General features: G+C 39.0%; 2 protein-coding genes across 2 annotated transcripts in view; one reads left to right on the forward strand and one right to left on the reverse strand.

Moving 5' to 3' along the window:
• The window catches only part of LOC139448812 (micronuclear linker histone polyprotein-like), a 33438-nt gene extending 21343 nt beyond the window's left edge, over positions 1-12095 (forward strand). Inside the window, exons 7-13 of the mRNA XM_071230346.1 lie at positions 2445-2654; positions 3233-3333; positions 3734-3804; positions 4365-4493; positions 7039-7176; positions 8029-8133; positions 9107-12095. Coding sequence (XP_071086447.1) covers positions 2445-2654; positions 3233-3333; positions 3734-3804; positions 4365-4493; positions 7039-7176; positions 8029-8133; positions 9107-9227 — 875 coding nt within the window. The 3' untranslated portion in view covers positions 9228-12095. The remainder of the gene's footprint in view (positions 1-2444; positions 2655-3232; positions 3334-3733; positions 3805-4364; positions 4494-7038; positions 7177-8028; positions 8134-9106) is intronic.
• Positions 12096-14076: 1981 nt separating this feature from the next.
• On the reverse strand, positions 14077-20018 carry LOC139448823 (putative ribosome-binding factor A, mitochondrial). The gene is made up of 5 exons (XM_071230354.1): positions 19851-20018; positions 18798-18822; positions 16941-17096; positions 16144-16253; positions 14077-14803 (listed from the first exon to the last, which is right to left on the reverse strand). Exons 1-5 carry the CDS (start codon positions 19976-19978, stop codon positions 14104-14106), a joined length of 1119 nt encoding a protein of 372 aa, XP_071086455.1. The 5' UTR covers positions 19979-20018; the 3' UTR covers positions 14077-14103.
• Between the last annotated feature and the right edge of the window lie 2189 nt (positions 20019-22207).

Genomic DNA, 22207 nt, shown 5'->3' on the forward strand with positions numbered 1-22207 from the left:
CCACAAGTCATGAGCCACCGAGATCGCTGCCACTCTGATGATGAACCGGGGTTGCTGATCATCTGCTCTGCGCTTCACCAGGACAAGGTGTCTTCCCACAGTGACTCTAGTGGTGTTTCTCCTGCCAGGCAACCCGTAGGTCGCCGACATCTTGCACTCCTTAGGTGACGCTTTTGCTATTCTTTTTATGTTGGACTATCCCATCGCAGACGCCTCTCCATCTGATGATGACATTGTGTGTTTGCTAGTGGTGACTTCCAAGCCATTGTCATCATCCCAATGTCAAACTCTCATATCTTCTGCATGGTCTCTACTCTCTGCCAGTCCCTCCACCCATTATCAGTGGCCGCATTCGCCTACTTGGCTATCCAGGATTTCATGGACATGAATCCTTCGTACGCCAATCAGCAGCCCCTCTCGGTACTGGATTGGCAGCAGCACCAGTTACTTAACCTCGCCATCTATATCCAGTCACTCACATCACCATAATGCCAAAAATTGGGAGGCAATTATGCAGCAGTTTCCACTCCTCAATAATATGGAGTATCTGTATGGTTCCTGTAAATCTGGAAAGTTATACATCATGAAATTATTGCCAATGTCTAGCTCTAACCTTAACTGTGTCTGGAAATTTTGCGATGCCCTGTTGATCAGATTACTGAAGATCAAAGCTATACATTTGCACATGCTACTTTTTATAAGTAGGAAGCTGTGTGATGAAAACTCAGTGTCAGTCAGTGATTTAACTATAGATGTATACGTTGTAGTTGACAACGAAGGTTGGAGGGGCATGTTTATCTAACAGTAGTTTTATACGGCTGGTGTACATCTAAACTACGCAGTGGTATGTAAGCAATTTGACCAGATGTGACAGATTGGTGAACATTCCTGATTAGGCTATTGACACTGAGTGACAATGTGTAATTAAGGAAACAGGATGAGAAGGATACTATATTTAATCATACACTAGCTGGCTGACAATGTGTGGAAGTGACTAAGAGAAATATGCCTCCTTCCACCTTTTGTTCCTTGTTTGTCTGAAAAAATATCTGCATCATGATACTATTGCGAGTGTGTGTCACTCGCAGTTTTTGCAGTACTTTACAGATTTACAGTTTTCAACACATAACCCAGCTTCTTATAGCATTCTTACACCGGAGAATGATTCGTTTAGATGCCTTCATAGCTACTACATCCTCATCCATTGTGTTCCACAGGCCCTGTTTCTTCAGAAGGGCTTGACCTTCTCCTCCATCATCTGGGCTGGATAATCAACTTAGAGGAATCACCTTTCTACCATATCATCTTCACTTGCGGTCTTTTTCCCTGACTGTGTCACTGTAGAAGTGACCCGCAACAAGAGATTCCAGTTGGCATCCTTCGTGATTATCATCAAGCTGGCTCACTACCCATATGAGATTCGAGCCCTGTCGTCAGCGATGGCCTTCCATGCCAACATCTCTAACAAGGTCAGGACACACCTTGTTTTATTTGTCTATGAACATTCTGGGGATGCTGAGAACTATTCCGTCAGAACCCAGTAAGGTACAGGTACAGGTATCAAACGTGAGATGGATGTGAAACGCCTTGCTCTAGCCCATTGTCAAGCAAGGATCTATCTTCGTTAAGCTCTTGCCCTGACCAGAGAGAACTCATCCCCAGTTTCTGACATGAATGGTGCTGCTGCTGCAGCTGATGTTAACTGATGGGAACCTTGCCTGACACTTTTGCTGTTCTTCCTCAGCATGACTTATCATGTAAGCTGGACTTCCATGTCAGTCAAATAAGGCAGTGTGTAGTGTCAGGTTAGGTAAAACATGAGCATTTTGGGATAAATGCAATGTTTTTATACATACATGACACTTGACCTGTAGTCCTACCCGGACTTCGTCCGCCTCCACCGCCTGTCGAGGCTGTGCCTGCCGCCATACAGTGAAGAATATGAGGGAGCACGGGGGGAAGCGGATTGCTTGTGGGTATCGGGGCACGGGCTATAATGTGTGTCAACTGTCTCTCTGTTCCATTACTGTCTGTTTTATAAAGGTAGGAAAGCTAATGCACTGTGTAGTGTATAAAACCCTGGCATTTATCCTGAAATACTTACTTTTTGTATGATTGCATACGGAAATTAATTTTAAGTGTGAACTCATTATCAAATATGCAGCAATTATTCCCTCACATGCATACAAATTTTCTGCATCCAAGAGGGTGTACTCTGTATTGTTTTACGTCTGTTTCAATTTGTATGCATACAGGATGCAGGATGTCACTTCCGGTATATGCCTGCATACACGTGCTCCTGAGTTGAACCATAGTGATAAACATATGTGACCATCGTTTGGGCCTGTACTCCTACGTTTTGCTAACACAATGTCCTATAACTGAAACAATGTTTTAAACAGTGTTGACCCTAGCCAACTCACGTACAACTACTTACATTTAAGATACAGAGAATGATGACCAGTCGTCACACATGGCAGAAGACACTGGCTATGCTCCGTATGCCCCGACCCAAGACGAGCCTCGTAGTGGCCGGTCCTCTCCCAGACACACAACAGGACTTGTGGACAATGTCTACGACTTTCATGATGATAGTCCATCCAAGAGGATCATTGGAAAATTAGTGCAGACTTTGCAACAGTCTGCATCAGCAGGTAAGCAGCGTTAGAAACTAAAAGGAGTCGTGGGGTCTTTGAGGTTTGCACCTACATTATTCAAATGTGTAACCCCGTATATCTTTATCTTTTAGTGTGCCTCTGACAAGGAACTTGACTTTCATGCTTAATTTCAGACACTGGATAAACCAGAGATATAAATATATGTTGAAAGTTCATTGTTTTCTAAACGTTAATATCCTTATAATGTATTGGCAAACACATCTGTTTTTTCTGACGAGAGTTTGAAACTTAAGGTAGCCAATTGAATGAATGTGACCTCCAAATATGCTTTCCTACCTTAAACTTTTCAGAAAGATTATGTTATATTGTCTAATGTGTAGTCAGTTTCTGCTATGCACACTTCTTGTCATCAAGAGTAAGTTTGTTCTATTAATTTGAACTACACGTCTATTTTATGGCATATTTAAGTTTTGATATCTGAAGAAATCTTGCAGAAACATTGATTTTTAATTTTACCAATACTATTTCCATTTTCATAGACTACAAAACTGCCATTCATGATCTATTTGCTGATAAGAAATGTAGGTAACATGTCACCTTGCCTGTCTGCACAGGTGACCGTGGTCAAGCTGGGGAGGAGGACATCTCTGACCAGGAGGAGGAGTCTCGCCAGGCACGGGACCACCATGCAGGGACTTACCACAACGTGGAGGAGGTACTGTCATATAGCCCTTCAGCTGGCCCCCATGTCACACCTTATTGTGTGTTTGATGACTGATTTATCATGGTATCTCCTAGAACTGCATTCATTTCAGTCATACCTCTTGATAAACATTGCCTTGCAACTGAAGAAATCTAGACTTGCCAAAGCATTGTATATATTTTGTCTCCATGTCTGTTTGTTGGTTTGTCATCTCATGATCACTGGGTTGTCTGGTCCAGACTTGTTTATTTAGAGACGCTACAATATAGCGGGAATATTGCTTAGTGCGGTGTTAAACAAAACAAACAAACACTATGACTCACAACCTCTTCTCGGTGCTTATAGGGAGGAATATTGGATAATGTCAGTTATTTTTTACTATGTTGTTTTATGATTTTGATTCTATTTGTAGTCTGATGATGAATATGATGATGATGACTTTCATGGTGAGCCGGAGGAAAGCATTATCCCTGCAGCAGATGGGTAGGTCATAGGACACAAACCTGATATGCATCATTTCTGCTGTGGGTTTAGATCTGATGACCTTTGGAGCTGTGGGGTCACTCAGAGGTCAAAAGTATGAAAGTAAAATAAACATGCTGGGATTTCCTTTAAAAAAATAAACATCATTCATAAAGATATATAATATGTCCATTGGTCACTTTGCTTCCATTGGGGTAGTTTATCTGAGGTCAAACACTATGCCGACATCAGACTCGGCTACCAGTGGACACGATTGTTGGGCATGGCTACTGTCAGTGTTTATTTTGGCACTATTTGAGAAGGACATGCCATCCTGATTGCTGTGTTTCATGTGTATCCTTTGTATTTAGATCAGACTTGAAGAGACAAAAGGTTAGCTAGCTTTTACCAAATTTGGTGGCGATACGTCTTAAAGGATGAATGTGTTTTTAACATTATATGTCCAAAGTCATATTTCATGAGTTTGTGGTCATTACGAAAACATGTCAAAGGGCCTGTTCCCATTTTTCCTTTTCTTGTTTTGATGAGTGTTATAAATGTTGGAGTTTTTTCCCTGACAGAGAAACTCATGAATACTACACCCCACTGCGAACTCCCCACTTGAAGAAGAAACAGAGCTCAAGGAAGCCATTGCCTGTAGTCACTTCAACACCTAAACCTGGGTCTGTGCAGCAAGGCGAACAAGCGAAGTAAGGCCACACTTAGATTAAAATCAGTGAAGATCTTGGGCTATATTACCGTATTCAACATAATAAGTGCCCCACTCAAACAAGCGCCCACAGTGATATTTGCTAATATTTTGGCCATGGAACAATCCCAATTAGCACCCCTTCTGATTTATCAATGTACACAAGACTATATTATACGCACTCGTGTGTTATATGCATCCTTAATTATGGGCAGTTGAATTATGGAAAAATACATCTTTCATATATAAACATTTCAGGCTGTCAGCATAAACCTCAAAATTTACGATCTTTCACCAGAATAATATTCTAATAAGAGCCCCTATTTCTAATTTTGAGAGCACCCTGGGTGCCTATTACGTTGAATACAGTATGTTGTTAAATTAGTTTTATTGATTCGAAAAGTAATTCCTTTTGCATATAACAGGACTCTCAGTTTTCTGTATTTGATTCTTTATTCTTATTTGTTGAACGCAGTAGAACGCAATATCTTTTTTACAAAGCATGTTTGTTATTTGTTTGTTGTCTAACGTCACACTCAGCATTATTTCAGCTATATGACTGCAGTCAGTAAATAATTGAGTCTGGAACAGACAGTTCTTTTATTGTCATCATGAACATCGATCTTCACATTTAGGATACGATGACATGCATCAACCGAGTCAGAGGGCCTGACCACCCAACATAGCATGTCGTCCTGTTTTGCCATGTTGACACAGATTGTACATTATAAGTTGTTAACCGATCTCGAGGGGCATATGGTGTCATGTACCCTGTTTGTGAGCCTACATACCCTGAGCCATCTTTCTGACATTCATTCGTGCAGGATATATACTCTACAAAATAAGAAATGCAATAGTAGTAAAATCATAAATATCTTACAAAGTGTTGCCAACATCCATACAAAATTAATACCAAAAAGGAATTGGTCATTTCTGTATGGACTGGGATTGATTTGTGTCAAAAGAATGAGGTACTGCAGAAATTTGGTGAAAAGATGGATAAATCACAAAAACACAACCACGTGAGAGCCTGGCGCTGAAACACCAAAACAGGATAATCGTCTTCTGCTGGAACCAGATTTTTCCACATAGCATCAAGCACCATTACAAGACTGTGGAACTGTTATAAGACACATGAGACAACATGTGACCTTCCCAGATCAGGTAGACTACATATCACTACTAGAGCAGAGGATAGATTCATACTGCTATGTCACTTACTTGAAGGAACCACCGCGGCAAACTATGGCAATACCAGGATTACGTTGAAAATAAGCCCTGACCGTGAGGAAATGCTGAAGATATTTGTGCTAGACAACCAGTTCCGGTGTCATTTGGACAGACCTGGATTGTCGGCTGCCACGTCAATGGTGTCGAGGTCACATGGAGACAAGTTTGGTTTAGTGATGAGTCACGTTTTATGCTTCGTTGTGTCAGTGGTAGATATCGTGTTTACAGGCATCACAGGGAATATTATGCATGAAACTGCATACAGGAAATGGACAGATTTGGTGGTAGTAGTGTGATGTGGGCAGTCATCTCCTACACTGGTAGAACAGACTTGGTGCAAGTTCTGGGGAATTTAACGGCACAACGTTACACGGTTGAGATTCTTCGGCCAAACGTCCTTCCCATATGCAACAAGCGAATGTCATTTTCCAACACGGCACACGGCAAGACTGACAACAGTCTTTTCCAGAAATCACAACAACCAGGTATTGACATGACCCTCGAGGTCTCCAGATTTAATTCAATTGAACATTTATGGGATGCACTGGCTCAATGACTGCAAGCACGTCAGCAACAACCACAGAATCTCTGACAGTTGGCACAAGTACTGCAGGCAGAGTGGGTGAACATTCCCCAGGCCACAATTCGGGATCTGATTGCTTCCATGGGATGATGATGCCAGTCAGTTTAGACTCTAATGGTGGCCATACAAGATATTGAGAGCAGATGACCTTCACCTTGAAAATCTACTCTTCTATGTGTGTCATATGGACCCTGGGTCAATGACAATGATGTGTGCCAAATTTGAACAATCGATTACCATCTGTTGGTTATTTATATGATATTTAGAATATACTTCTAAAATCACCTTTGTGTTTCTTTCTTTGCAGAGTATGTGTGCTCAGTTTTACCGAGTAGGCAACTCAAAGCAGAAGATGCAAACAAACCGAGTTACTTCCCTTTACCCAATGCATTCGGATAAACATCTATTCATTTCAACTCGATACTTATTTGAGATATGCAAGTTACCTAACAATGAGTTCCGATTGATTTCTCGACAGGTTGCACGAGCGGGCTACTTGAGCAGGCTACATGGAAAATAATTGCCCGCTCCTTAACCAATCATAAGCTAGTATTTTAATGTAGCATGATGTCCTGTAGTAACATGTTGACACAGGTTGTACATAGCATTATGACAAGCATGGGTTGCTGAAGACCTACTCTAACCCGCACCTTCATGGGGCACTCTGCATGTAATACCACGGTTACAGAAGTTAAAATGCCTCAACAATTCAAGCCCTAGACCTTTCTTGCAGGCAAAAGGGCAGAAAGAAGCCTGCCCAGCAGAAGAAACTGAGCAGTAGCTACATGCCAACTAGTGTGGTTAAAGGACTCTTTTCTCACTTCTGTCCAGCCAAAGTCTCTAAAGATGCCATTGCTGAAGTGGAAAAGGCGTAAGTCGTATAACGCTCATGTTATTGTGTTAGTTGTGGATGCCACCTTATTAATATCGACATAGGAAATCAAAATCGTACCTGTCATATTAAATGTTTGGTAAATCAGTGTATTTATGATTGAAATACATTTTATTGGGGGAGTGTTTGCCACAATGTGATCGGTTGAACAAATGTTGGGGATTTGAAACCGTGTTTCAAATGAAATTTCCAGTGTATACTCAATAACTTGTGTAATTCAGGAAAAAGTAAAATTTCTTAGGGGTAAATGATGAATGAATCGTGAGTTTTCATTCGATGATACGATACACTATACATTTTTTGTGTCGATCCAAGACGATACACTTGCTAAAATAAATTATGTTGCTATTGCACGAATGCCAGTAGTGTTTCATTGTTACAAATGTTTGTTTATGCCAGAATCTAATATGTGTAAGAAGTACATTGATGTGAGGGCTTAATAGTGAGTTATGTCTTAAGGGCTTGGCTTGATATGAGATGTTTGTGGCATTAGAGGATTCCCAATCTGATGACATAATCCCAGTTATTAGGAGATGTTCACTCTGTACTTGTGCTTTTCACCTGAGGGGTAGATGTCTAAGACCTGCATCACTTTAGCTTTCCTTCAACATGGTGCTGGCATATTGTGATATTAATAACTAAAATACTATTGAAATGTTAAACTCAAGGCACTCATTTTAATCCTTGAAGTCTGTTGTCAATTCACAGTAGATTTTGTGTGTTTGTGGTGTTTATCGCCTTCGCTAAGTTGTGTAAAATAGGTAGACATTGTGATTACCATGATTCGCAGGTAATAAAAAGTCAAATTTGAAAAAATTGATTATTCAACAGATCTGCTCAGTTCTGGGAAAATGCAGCCAAAGACTTGGAGTCCTATGCTCTTCATGCACACCGCAAGACTATTGAAGAAGCTGATGTAGAACTGCTGATGAAGAGGTAGTTTCAGTTTGTTAATTTTTCAATGTCATTATCAGTGTATTAGTTTGATAACTAAGTTCATTCTTTAGACCATCTTGAAATCATAACGGTGCACCACCTTGCAATATCAAATTATTCCTTATCCTGATACATGTGGGTAGACAAATTCCCTCCTCCCTACCTTGCCTGGAATACCTCACTGTGCTTCTGATAGAGCGTAATTGCATGTGTAGTTTCACCAAAGTGGTAAACGTCTAAGACCTGCATAACTTCAGGCTTTCCTCCCATGTTAAGCTGACACGTCATGATATAACTAGAATACTGTTGAAAGTCGGGTTACTCCAAATTCTACCATAAATTTCGAAAATACTTGCTAACACCAAAGAGTTCACATTTTATTTTATCCTGGTAGAATGGAGATAAAATGCTAGTTTTCACATTTTTAACCTCACGTTGCACTTCCGTTCCAAATTCAATTTAGCAGGGTTAAATCTACAAGTAACTTAGCTTTACATTGAAAACACAGTGTGTTTATCTCCAAACTCATTCACTCACTGTAAGTTTGTGAAACTCATTTCATTATTCGTTTTCCATTTTCCTCATTTGTTGAATGTAATAGTACCATATCTAGGATGCTCATTTTATAAAAGTACAGGTGAGACAGGAGAAATTGCATTTTTTTAGTTCATTAATTTAAAATGCAAAGTTGAAACAATATTTCTTTTTTTGTGTGTAGAAAATGGTAAATTGGTCTAGAGTTTGATCTGTTGGGACATACTGCCAGTCTTGAGATAGGGTGATGTTCTATGACCTTTTGTCGTTACTGTGCTATAATCACTCAATCACTAACTAAAGAGTTTGGTGTTTTCACTGTTTCCATACCACACTGCACAGTGATGAAGTCTTATTATTTATATTAAAACATGTATTTGTGTCCGTATGTGAAGCTTTGTGATGTAGTAATATCAATGAGCCTCTGTTATTTTTGCAGGCAGAAGTTTGTCACCCCAAAGGAGTCCCTGTATTGTCTGGTGGAGAAATATCTTCCCTTGGAGCTGAGACAGGAGATAATCCCCATATCTCGATCAGGCAATAAGCTAGAGCTGAAATAAGTTACCAAGAGGACATCTTCATTTGAAGAAGACTTGCAAAATAAAGATGTGAAGTTGTGAGCTAAACTGCTTTCACTTTACTGTATCCGGCACCCATGACTTGGAAGTCAAACTGATAGGGTGTCAAGTGTCCTATGCTATTTCTATCTTGGACATTATTTTTTATTTACTTGATATATGGGGGAGATGTGGTAGCCTAGTTATAGCATTCAATCGACATGCTGAAGGCCCAGGCTGCAGGATTGATTCCCCACATGGGTACAATATGTGAAGCCCATTTTTGGTGTCCCCTCCGTGATATTTCTGAAATATTGCTGAAAGCAGCATTAAACATGTTAAACCGTACTCTCTAACTGTTTGATTTCGGGATCTGTAAATTTGAAATTAAGATTCAATGATTTCCATTATCCCACAGTTAGTTAATATCCTACAAAGTGGATCATTACAGGAAGAGAAGTCAGTGTTTTTAAGGTTTCATTCCCTTCAAATAGTAACTTTCTCTTTCTCTCTTCTGACAATACTTTTCAGTTTTGACCTGTGAAGATCCAGGGTAGAATAAGTCTTCAGCAACCCATGCGTGCCGTAAAAGGCGACTATGCTTGTCGTCAGAGGCAACTAACGGGATTGAGTGGTCAGACTCGCTGACTTGGTTGATGCATATCATCTATCCCAATTGCGTGGATCGATGCTCATGATGTAAATCAGTGGATTGTCTGGTTCAGACTCAATTATTTACAGACTTTGTCATATAGCTGGAATATTGCTGAGTGCAACAAAGGAACAAACTTTTAAGTTTTAATCAAGAAGAAAAGTATGTTTGGCATTTGTATTGATTTTTTAACATTGACATCGCACTCATGCTCATGCTTGTGTACGTCTCACGGTTGTAGCCTTAGGCTAGGGTGTCTGTGCCCCACCATCCAACCATGGGACAAATGCATAGTGGGAGATAGTTTATGTTTTAAAATATTTATATTTTACATCAAATTGTAGATTTACAAAACTTAGCCCATCTCACAGGCCCTCCCAATCATCCCCGCATCACAGATCCTCTAGCCTATTTGCTCAAAGAAAGAGTATGATTTGAGCTTGTGCCTGGCCCTATTGTTTGGGTGGTGACCACGGGATGTGTTCAGGTGAATTAGTTTTAGAAGCTAGAAAGAACCTAAAGAGTGTGAGATAGGAAAAGTACTATAAATATGTAATTTTACAATTACATAAAGGTCTTATGGCTGTTGAATAAAATATAAAATTAGAGTTGGCTACAGAAATGGAGATAATCAGATACATATAATCCCAACCTTAATTTGTGCTTTCATCATGTAGGGAGGTCATCTCATTGTAGTGACTTGTAATTTAAGATTGCATTGGCAATATATATATGCACATAGGGATATTACATTGTAAATAATGTCATAACAATATGGGTGCTAAGTATGCAATAAATTTATTATGTATTTATTTCTGTAAATATTTCTTCATTGATTCGTTAATAGCGTGTATGGACCCCTTGCAGTTGGACTTTTACAATTTAAAAATGGCAGATTAAGTATTCCAAGGGGTCAAGGTGTTAGCTCACCATACCAAAGACCCAGTGTTATTCCTCACATGATGACAGTGTGTGAAGCTTCCTGGTAATGCCGGGCAATATTACTGATGTGTTGCTACAAGTCATAAAAGTGTAAACCCTGCTCAGTCAATTGGTGTTGTGGTCAATGTTGTCACGTACATCCACTCATTTAGGAATAGGAGAGGTTCTCATTGCTGTGTTTCCTTGCATACAATTCACACTTTTTAAGACACATGAAGATCCTGTTAGAATAGGTCTTCAGCAACCCATGCTTGCCATAAAAGGCAACAATGCTTGTTGTAGGAGGCGACTATCATGTTTGGGTGGTTCTAATTGCTGATTTGGTTGATGCATGTCATCATATCCATGTTGCGTGAATAGATACTCATGATGTCAATCACAGGATTGTCTGGTCCAGACTCGATTATTTACAGACCGCTGTCATATATATTGAATATTGCTGAATGCGGTGTTAAACATGTTCAACAACAAATGACCAAACAAACACACTTTTTAAAGAGACCTGTACCCTAGAATGGGTAAGTGAGTGGGTTGGATTTAATGCCGCTTTTAACAGTATTCCAGTTACATCGCTGCTCCCTGGAATGGGTGTTGTACTTAAGTGTGTATTATACAATAACTTATCCTTGTTGCAATGTTGATTTTGGGGGCACAAAGTTTCTGAGTTTGGCCAGTTTTACAGGTGTTCTCACCATCTCCTCATTTTACAGGCTGTTGTGATTGTCAGTTTGCAGAATGCAGAACAAAACAATGGTCTATGGATTGTTAAGGGGCGGTGGGGTAGCCTAGTGGCTAAAGCTTTTTGCTTGTCACACCGAAGATTCCCCACATGGGTAGTGTGTGAAGCACATTTCTGGTGTCTCCGGCTGTGATACTGATGGAATGTTGCTGAAAGCGGCGTAAAACCATTCTCACTTAAGATTGTTGCCAAATGTATTAAAATACATTAATTAATACATTTATGTTGAATTCAAAATATTCTGTTCAATGTAGCAAGTACATATGTGATAAAACTCTGTTTGTGTATGTTGTTACCACTTATGTTAATTTTTATGTATACACATGATATATGCAGTGTTTGAAATGAAGCATACAAATCAAGGTCATTGTCATAGCCCCAATGGTAAAAGTTCAAGATGTCTGGGGTCCCTACATTCAAATACTAAATGGACAACCTCAAGGACCGTGAGATTCCTGTTCATTTCCAACACTGTATGTGTATAGCAACTCTCCTCTTTTCACTCCATACACTAACAACATGAAAGATATTTATGAAACAGCAGTACTTTTTAATAAGTTGTTATCAATGTGCAACACTAATAAACATAAATATGATCAGTATCGGTGACAGTTTGTCTGCGTTCCCTTGCTGATAGGTCAGTGTTGGCCAGGATTTAGACTTGTGACCGATGACTGGTCAGTTTGTATGTGTTCATAGCTATGTACATGTAAGGTGGATGATGCTGGGGTCAGTGACCATCTGTGAGGACCCCTTATCCAGACACTGTGACTGTCCCTTGGTGAGATTCAGATGCAGAGCTGGTTCCTAGCATCCTATGCTTGTTGTAGGAGCCACCTCTTTAAGATTTGGTGGTTACTATGTGACATACAAATAACTACTCTTGACGAGGTCAATATGCGAAAACAAGACCCCGAGGACCGGACCCGACCCCTGAGGTGGTCTGACTGGATTAACCAATGGAATTTATAACAGTCCTAACAGAGGTATTACCATAGGTATTGTTATATCTCTATTAAGAATAGAGCAATGTACCATGTGACCAAACAATACATTTCAATGTAGACCCTCAAATCATGTGACTGACACTGACCTGTCACATGATGAATATTGACTCGTCTTTGGTCTGACCACCTTGGGGTTCGGTTCCTCTGGTCCTTGTTTCTGCATATTGACCTTGTCAAGAGTAATTATATGTATATATTGTGCGTCGTATGTCAAGAGATGTGGGGTGTTGTTCATGCTGTCAACACAGGGTGACCTGAGCCTGACTTGATGTTCCAACTTAATGTGGGAGGAAAGGCTAAATACACTTCAGTGAAATCCACAAGCATGGGTATGGTGCTAGTAAATCAAGAATAAAAATTTAGAAATCGAACCCATTGTGATGATAACCTGACATGGCAATCCTACGGCCGCTATAGAACACTGAGCCACATCCAGCTCTGCACACGGTCAAGACATGCTGAAGTGTTAGAAGATAGTACCGGTAGTTGCTTTTGGTATGTAAGAGTTTCTGAAGGGCATGGTGTGGCTAAGTAAGTCACTGAGAGTACATGAGCATGTTTAATTATATCACAGCATGTCCACTTAATGTTGGATGATATGTTGGATGATAATGCTGAAATGCTGGTGAAACCCACGAGCACTAGCACACGTATGGGGTTTACAAATCAAGATAATCAAAGCAAGTCTAGGATTTGAAACCATGATCATAACATTCTGGCACTCCAAAATGACACTTTTACACAGCAAATTGTGGTGCCTTAGACAGAGTGGTCCTGACTTGCCCTAATAGAATACATGCATGTGATAGTAAAAAAATGTTTGTTTTGGCTTAAAATAAAATAAAATAATTGGTTTTAACTTCTCAGGCAATGGCTTTTGAAAATATAGTGGTTTTTTTTTTCTTAGTTCAAACTAGTATATAAGCAAATAAAAAGTTGTGTAACCAAATGCAATCAACCTGGGAAAGGACCTCCCTACCTGAATGTATTCTTTGATGAGTAAAATACTGAAATACAGTATTTGACTACCGTTGGACTTGGAAAATTTAAGGATTTTATTGGGTTTTGTTTTTAATGGAAAAAAAATGAAACATGCAGCGAACTATATGATGATCGGGTGGTGACTGAGAACCAAGACTAGTATTTTCTTTAGCCTTTGAGATATTTTAATAGCTGTTATAGCCAAAGTAGGGTAAATAATTCAGAATACCCCCTAATTACCATACAGATTCTCTGTACATGTGTCTGAAGTATGTCCATATATTTCTGGTTCATGTATAGAGTAGTCAACATTAGGTTTTTATATCATGTGCATCCATTCAGTTTTCACTTTGGAAAGAACAAAAGTTTGTGTTAATGTTTCAGAATTGTTTTATTCATTATTTGGATTGTATTCTCATATTATCTTATTTGATACACACAAAAATAAGAACATTCTCATGTTTAATATTTCACAATTTTGTAAGCAATAAATTTCCAAATTAATGATCTACTTTATATATAAAACCGCAGAAAAATCTGAAAACATGAGCACTCGTTTTACCTATCAGTGGTATCATCATCAGAGTCAGTTAAATCATCATCAGAATCATCATCACTTGTACCACCTCTTTCTGTATTGTCACCAAAATCATGAAACGCTTCATAATGATAATAATCAGGAACCGTGTAATCAATTTTTGTTATTTTGGCTTTTTTCTTCAACATATTCTTTGTTCTCAAAAACTTTTCATAGTCAGGTGCTTGCACTGGTTTGACAGGGCCGTCACTTTTTGATTCAATTCCAAGTGTCCTTTCCGAACTTCGATGCTTTGTCTTGTGTTTTTTAAGAAGCAGTCTGTTCATTATTTCCTCATGGTTTAGTCCATACAAATCATTTCGGAAATTTAAATCAGGCACAGGATCCTTTTCATCTTCCATCATCTTCCTGACATCCACAGGAACACGATCAGTCTTCTCGTCCACACTAATAATATGTCTGCCATGTTTGGTTTCCACAAAGTCCAGAGATAGCTTCTGAAGCTGCTCAGATATGTCTGCATCTGAGGGTGTTGTCTCTGCCTGGGGCGCCTGGGGCAGGGTTCGAATACTGCTTCCCAGGGGACCAGGTATGAAATCAGGGCCAAAATCGGCTATTCTCAGTAATTTCTCGACTTCTGCATACCGACCTGCCGTCTTGTCTTGTACAAACGTGACTTGGGGAATAGTTCCGACAATACGGTAGGATATAAGTATGGACCTGTGTGAAACAAAGACAAAAATCTGAATACCACTCACATCAACACCCATAGCCATGCACCCATCCTTGTTTGTCCAGTGCATCTATCTCCATTCTATTATGATATACCGTATTTGACGTAATAAGCGCCCTGGGCACTCTCAAAATTAGAAATAGGGGGCTCTTATTAGAATATTATTTTGGTGAAAAAACCACACAGTTGAAAGTTAAATTTCGTGGTTTATGCTGACAGCCTGAAATGTTTAAGTATGACAGATATTTTTCCAGAATTTAATTCCCCATAATTAACAGTGCATATAACACACAAGTGCGTATTATACGCGAATAAATAAGTCTTGTGTACATTGATCAATCGGAAGGGGTGCTAATTGGGATTGTTCACTCGCCAATATATTAGCAAATATCGCCGAGGGCGCTTATTAGAGCAGGGAGCTTATTACGTCAAATACTGTACTTTAAATCATGAAACTAATATGTCACCAAATTATTTTGAGTGTCAAAACCTGGCCTAAAATACATCATAAACTTAATGTGTCCTCGTAGCCGTGCCTTTGAACTATAAAATTTGGAATTTCATTTTATAGTATTGGGAAATAGCAGTTCGATTGAATAATATCATTTGTTATGTTCACAAATGTCACTTCAGCTGGTTGATATGAAATATAAGCAGGAGATTCCAATAGCGCAAATTAAAAGGAGAAAGGTCGGGTCACCAACAAAGATTGTACAGAGCTCAATTACATAGTTTATAATGGCAGTTGTTTCTAATATATGTCATTGTTTCCGGCCATGTGCATTGAACCTGATAAGACGATATACTTCAATATGTCCAGATAAAATAATGAGCAAGGGTCTTTTGCGTTAATTTCATGCTCGCATTGATTTCAAGATTTACAGTATACCCTGGTCCTATTTGCCACGATTGGTTTTCAAAGTGGCATCACCAGCTCCATTTCTCTGTCTCCCGAGTGGGCAAGCGGTGAGAGCCAGGTGCCGGGATTGTATCCCACTAGTGATCAGGTTGTTATTCAACCTTGGGACCAACGTTTCCATTTCTTTACAGTGTTGTCACTACACCTAGTGTACAGTACATTCACCCTGTGCACTCAAAAGACCCCCTCGTCTGTTGGTAGATGACCAGATGGTGGATACATGAATACGTACATACCCCCAAAACATAAGGTCCAAACTTGTGGTGTCACCCTGGGCAAGTGACTGTTCACACAGCGGGGAATGAGTACCCGATATGTGAGATGGGTTGGTGACCCATAGATTTCTGGCGCCTTTATACCCCTGCCCCAGCTTGGATTTGTCCTTGCCAGAGCACGGTGAACTGTTACCTGAGTTTAGATTCATGTTTCTTCAGCTCAATTTCAAGTTCATCATCTCTCTCCAAGCCATGACTCAGCCAGTAGATGTTTACTGCACTGAAGTCTGGGGTCACCTTCACCTGCACACAAAATAGTATTACATGACTGCTGCTATTACCTAAAGACCCATGAAGATCCGTGTAGAATAGGTCTTCAGTAACCCATGCGTGCCCTATGAGGCGACTAACAGGATAGGGTGGTTAGGCTTGCTGACTTGGTTGATTGCGTGGATCGATGCTCATGATATCAATCACTGGAGTGTCTGGTCCAGACTCGATTATTTACAGACCACCGTCATAAAGCTGGAATATTGCTGAGTGTGGCGTTAAACAAACAAACAAAAACAAAACCTACACAAAAAGCAGATTTCACTTGAAGATTCAATTTAAGAGTTGTGTACCTACCAAGTTCTCAAACATCTAGTCAGGACTGGAAAAGCCAAAATATTTGGCTCTAAATAATCATGAAGAACGCCATTCTGTGCGAGGGACCAATAATGGAAAAAATGCAATGCCACAGTCTGCAATATTCCAGTTATATGATGAAGAGCCTGTAACTAATTAGACATGGACCAGTCAAACCAGTGATTAATATTATGAGCAACATAACACTCGGTTGGGTTATGATGACATTTAATCAAGCAAGTCACCAAGTCTGATGACCCGGTCGCCTCCTGGGGACCAACAGTTGCTAAGGACCTATTTTAACATGGAACCCCTAGGGGAATCAGAACTGACAAGTTGGAGAAAGACGATTGTGTCACATACCCGGTTGATGTCGACTGCCATGTCAGCTAGTGTTGGTGAGAGCTCTCCAGAGTCTATGATGCTTGTGATGTAGTTGTATAGCACTGTGCTCACCTGTTCTGCACGTCTACGCTGTCCATCACTCACACCCCTACTTGTAGTCGTTGATGTCGTCATCTTGGAGAAATAAGGAATTATTGAAGAGTAAGGTAGGAGATGTTATGTTATTGGTTTAGACGATCAGCACATCCTAAAAAAATGAGAGAAAAAATCCAATATTTCTTTTTTTTTCACCTAATACAAACCTCAGACTTCACCACAAAATAAAAACTGCAAGACAATCTGAGAAACAAAGAGAGGAGCACTGCACATATTTAACTACATGTCACTTTTTGAAGAACAAAACAAATGTCTGAAATATTTACGTATATTTTTTCCCACGTACTGACCATTAAGCTTATTAAAAGTCTGGCCTGATGTAAAGGCAAGTTCACACACCCAATTGTACAAGTTTTTGCTCCATGCATCAAGCAGTTCTGGAGGAGCCTAAACAAAGGGGCAGCTTCTCCCAGCCATTCGGGACCAACTCATGTTATTCTGGGACAAGCCAAAGAATGACTCATGCCCATCTTGCGCAAATGGGCATTGCTAAAAGAACTGTCAACTTGTTGCATAATGATTCACGTATATTTCCCCCATATATCATGCATATTCCAGACACTATTGAATCACATCGGAACTTACAGTATTATTCAGTATGACTTACACATGTAACTGTACCTTGGGTATATTTTTAAAAGCAAGACGTATAATCAATAATTATTCCTCAAGGATTCTTTGAACGAAGTACTTGGAAGTCGCATGCACATTCTGATTGGTTTGTGGTATTATCGCACATAACATTCATCGTTAGGGGGACCAGTTTTCTTGCAGGTTACGGAAAGGGGCGACTAGTGACAAATAACATAGTCATAACAGCAAGTTACATTTAACCACATAACATAACCTTGAAAGCATATCGGTACTGTAAATGACAGAAAACAAAAGTGATGCAGATCTTCGATGTGAACCATGTGCAACCAGTGAGCACTGGCTTGGTGCCAACAGACCAAAGATCATGAACAGTGTGCATCAGGGTTCAAACCCATGACTATGTGATGTGTGCATTGTGTGAAATAGTCTCAAAATCTTTTGTGCCCAGGTGGGCTAGCTGGCATTAAACGTTACTAGCCAGTTTCAATTTTCTCAAGTTTACAAATATGACTTGTTTGACATGGGTAGTCAAAGTTTGTTATGTAACACAGCTTGTGATTGGTTAAACTACAAATTACATCCAATCAAAACATGTTTGTTATGCATACTGTTACAGTGACAAACAAAATAAAGGAGGATAACTCTAATCTTGCAACAATTTGATCTGGATATTAATTTGATTAATTTTGATTATTGATAGTTGTATCGATCTACAGGAATAGGAGAATTTTCAAAAATTTAAATCATCTATGAGGTGTGCATAAAAAGATCCCTATTATAATTTCCACAGCCATTTCCTTTAGCCCAACCATATTTTTGCTATCCACAGTCTAGCAGTCAGGATTAGTGGCATATAGTAATAGATACTGTATGCAACTCGATACTAGGGATCCAGGCAGGGTTGGGCTTTGACACAAGGCCTTCTATGTTGTTTTTCAGTTGTGTTATGCCACAGTCAGCAATATTCCAGCTGAATGATGGTGGCCCTTATACCATGTATAACACTGGGCCATCTGTGACCCCTTTTTCATTTAGACTTATGTGATAGAAGTAATGTTGAGTCAATCCCTGTCATATTTCTCTGTCATATGTTATTGTGAAGGTAAATGTCAAATGTCAACATACCGCTGGATTTTTGTGCCACTTCTTTCTGCGAAAAGAAAGAACATTAATTAAAATCAGTACACAAAACATTCACAGGCAACTTCAATTTCCGAGGTATTGATATCAGATGGTATATCCTTTGGAAAATATAGAGTTCACTTATGAGTGTTCTGATAATGGAACCCTGACTGACACTTGGCATTACATCTTCCTGAGACAGGGGAGTTAACTCGAAACTGGACTTTTATAATCAGTTAACACCCTTGCCTCAGGAAAATGTTGGCATAAGGGAATAAAACAAGAACTGATCAGCTTGGAATCAATAGACACACACAGACAGACACATCAAGAACACATCAAATGTGTTTACTGGCTGTTTCTTAAAATATTAAGAGTGTCCAAATCATTAAACTTGACTCTTTTGTATTTACAGGTTCATAACTATTGCATGACTACTTATATTTTCACTTGGGATAATTGGTGTATTTTAAAGATAGATGGTTTCGCGACTAGGGGTATTAACAATTCCACAATATGCTTGAATAATGTAATCTGACTGCTTGTAAAGGTCCTTGTAAAATCAGCATTGGACTCTAATAGAATGAGTGAGTGAGTGAGTTAAAATTTAACGTTGCATCTGCGTTATTTCAGCCATATAGCGAAAACTCTATTAGAAAATAACTGATGAATTAATTGCAGCTGTGAGTGTCCATAGATATCAGAGCGTAAAAGTGGTGCAGTACATGTATACAGCTACGACTTTGTACCAATGACAAAGCCTGTCCACACGATCCCCATTTTAGTCAGCTGATACGACAAGCATGGGGTCCCTGAAACTTGTTCTGACCTAGAAATCCAAATTTGTGTTGTTTGCAAATCAACAGGTCAAAGAAGCACAGGATAACGCATAGCTTTCAACATGTTCAAATTCAATGTCAGTGTGCACTATGTACACTGATATCTATCAACTGGATTTTCCACATATATATCAATGCATACTTAAACAGGCCTATTTTTAATTTAAGTCATTTTTTCTCTTCTAAATTCAAGGTTCATCAGTTAGAGCTAACTTACTTTGGACTTCTATCAACTAACTTCTTGAGTTGTTTGACCATTTTGATTTTACTTGCTTCTCTTCTCTGTAGCACACATACTGTGTTACAATTATTCCCCAATAACATTCGGCTCGCGAGACGAATCATATTATGTCAGATGTAGTTATTCCAATAATCATGTGAAATTCGTGGAGGCAGGTCGTCGCTATTTTACATACTTTTCGAGACCAAGGAAGCGTACCGCTTTTATCGAGTGGTATAGCTCTTCGTATCGCGCGTACAACTCAGTTTGACTGTTATTCTATGTGCGTTCGGCTGATACATGTGCGCTGTTATCGCTCTGTCGCCTGGCAAACAAGAAATGTTATAATACACGGATGCGGTGAATTCGTAGACACCGCCACCTCCAAGACAAACCGGGAGTGAAGTTAGATATTGGAATTAAATGATGATAAGTAATCTTAGCATTATTATTATTATCACTGATCGCCATACCGGTCTCGTTTATGTTTCTGAGTGTTTCGTTTGCATGTTGTTGGTTTTTTTTAATTTCAAAAGTGTTTAATGAAAGATATGGTAAGGCCTCTTTGTAAATAAATTAATAACCCGGTAAGTGATGAACAGGGGATTACCGTACTTTTGTTATGAAAGCATTAGCAGTATCCTTTGAGCATTAGCAGTATCCTTTGTAAATAGGTACATACATGTATATCCAAGCAGAGAGGGACAAGATGATAGCAATAATATTATTGTCATTTAAAACTTACTATTTGAAATACATTTGCCACATAATAATTCAATATCTATATGTAATAAATCAATAGATGAGTATATTTCCCTACCATATGTCTTTTGTCTACGAGTTCCCTGAATTTTGTCTTCGATTTTGGAGTGTCTAGGAAGTCTCCTTGTTCCCATTTAGTGTGGTGAGGAATATCTATGTGAGAATTTTAATGTGTATAGAGGCTAGAAGTATGTATATTGTTTCGCAATTTTATGTCAAGTTTCATATTTAGGACGTGTTTGTTATATCATTCTTATTTAAGAAAGTACAATGTTTCCCAATAGCATTAACAACCACTAAAATAAAATAATTTTATTTATATCTTACACATTTTCACCCTGCTTCATAGAAAAAAAACCATTCTAATAGGAGGGTCCGACTTTCTTTCCCAACGCAATATTTTCACCACATCCAACACGTCCTTTAATCATTATTTTGTGTGTAGAAGTTGAGGCAATTGTTTTTAAAGTATTTCCTGGTACAAATTGTAATCTTAAAAGATTACCGTGGTTACACCTCTTATCATACCCACAGTGGACGTCTCTACATTTTCATTTCCCAATATGCCATACATGTGTACCACCATTCACCACTTCGGTGAAACCCACATTTTCTTTTGTCAGGGTCTGTATGTGACACTATTTAAATAGTCAGGCTTTCAGAGGCCATTTTCATACCACTTCTAAAACCATCCAATGAGGCTGAATAAGGCCATCAAAGAATAAATTATGCCGTAGAGTAATATTACGTTTGTGCAAATATGATGAAACAAATACCCGACAACGCGTTTCGTGATCGTGGTTGTCTTTAGCAATAACACACCGACCATACCCTCCAAAAATCCTCTAGCTCCGAGGCTCACGGCTCCGTGCTTTAAATGTTGTTAACCATGCATTCAGACACTCTAGACTGCATTCTAGTTCCAAACATACTTTCAATCATGAATCTAATATAGCTGCCACCCCATGTGACCTAGGACTTAAAGACTCCAAAATATCATGCATTCCTTGGACTGTTTGGGAACAACACGTTCAATCAGTTTTAATTAATTAATTTAGATATATAGGTCTTAAATCTTCAGACCATTGAGTCTGTATATAACCCACAATGGCATCGAACATTGAGAGAAATCGGACAACTACCTCAAGAGTCACAGATGGCTGAAAAATGGTGTATTAGAGCTGAAAATAACAGTTTTTGATCCTGGAACAGATCACAGCATAAGAGGTCACAGGTTCATATACCTTTTAAGTAGTCCGACATATTAATAGTTTAACAATGAATTTAGACGAGACAGAAGGGTACGTTCAGCGACAAATGTGTAGATTGGCATCTAAGAAGTTCTAAAAAAGATAGAAGGTAACAATATACCACGGTTTAACACCTATTTTCCAAAGCTCCCACGCCCTATATAAACATTACCAACCTACTTTTTGAGACAAACATGGCCACCCCCATATAACACTTTTGGAGACCATTTTTCAACGATTTTTTAAAAATAAGTTAGACCAGCTAGAAAGATACTTTCTGCGACAAAAGTGTAGATGGACATATTAATAATTTAAATAAAAATAGAAAGTGACAATATACCC

The sequence above is a fragment of the Haliotis cracherodii genome, unplaced genomic scaffold (genome assembly GCF_022045235.1).
Source record: "Haliotis cracherodii isolate W230 unplaced genomic scaffold, xgHalCrac1.p SCAF_10, whole genome shotgun sequence".
NCBI classification, from domain to species: domain Eukaryota; kingdom Metazoa; phylum Mollusca; class Gastropoda; order Lepetellida; family Haliotidae; genus Haliotis; species Haliotis cracherodii.

Bases quoted from the DNA above. Each gene is read 5' to 3' on its own strand.
- LOC139448823 (XM_071230354.1), bottom strand. From the start codon at position 19,978: ATGATTCGTCTCGCGAGCCGAATGTTATTGGGGAATAATTGTAACACA. The intron at 18,823-19,850 runs GTAAGTTAGCTC...TTCTTTTCGCAG, and splicing joins TTAGTTGATAGAAGTCCAAA to AAAGAAGTGGCACAAAAATC. The intron at 14,804-16,143 runs GTAACAGTTCAC...TGTTTCACACAG, and splicing joins AAACATGAATCTAAACTCAG to GTCCATACTTATATCCTACC.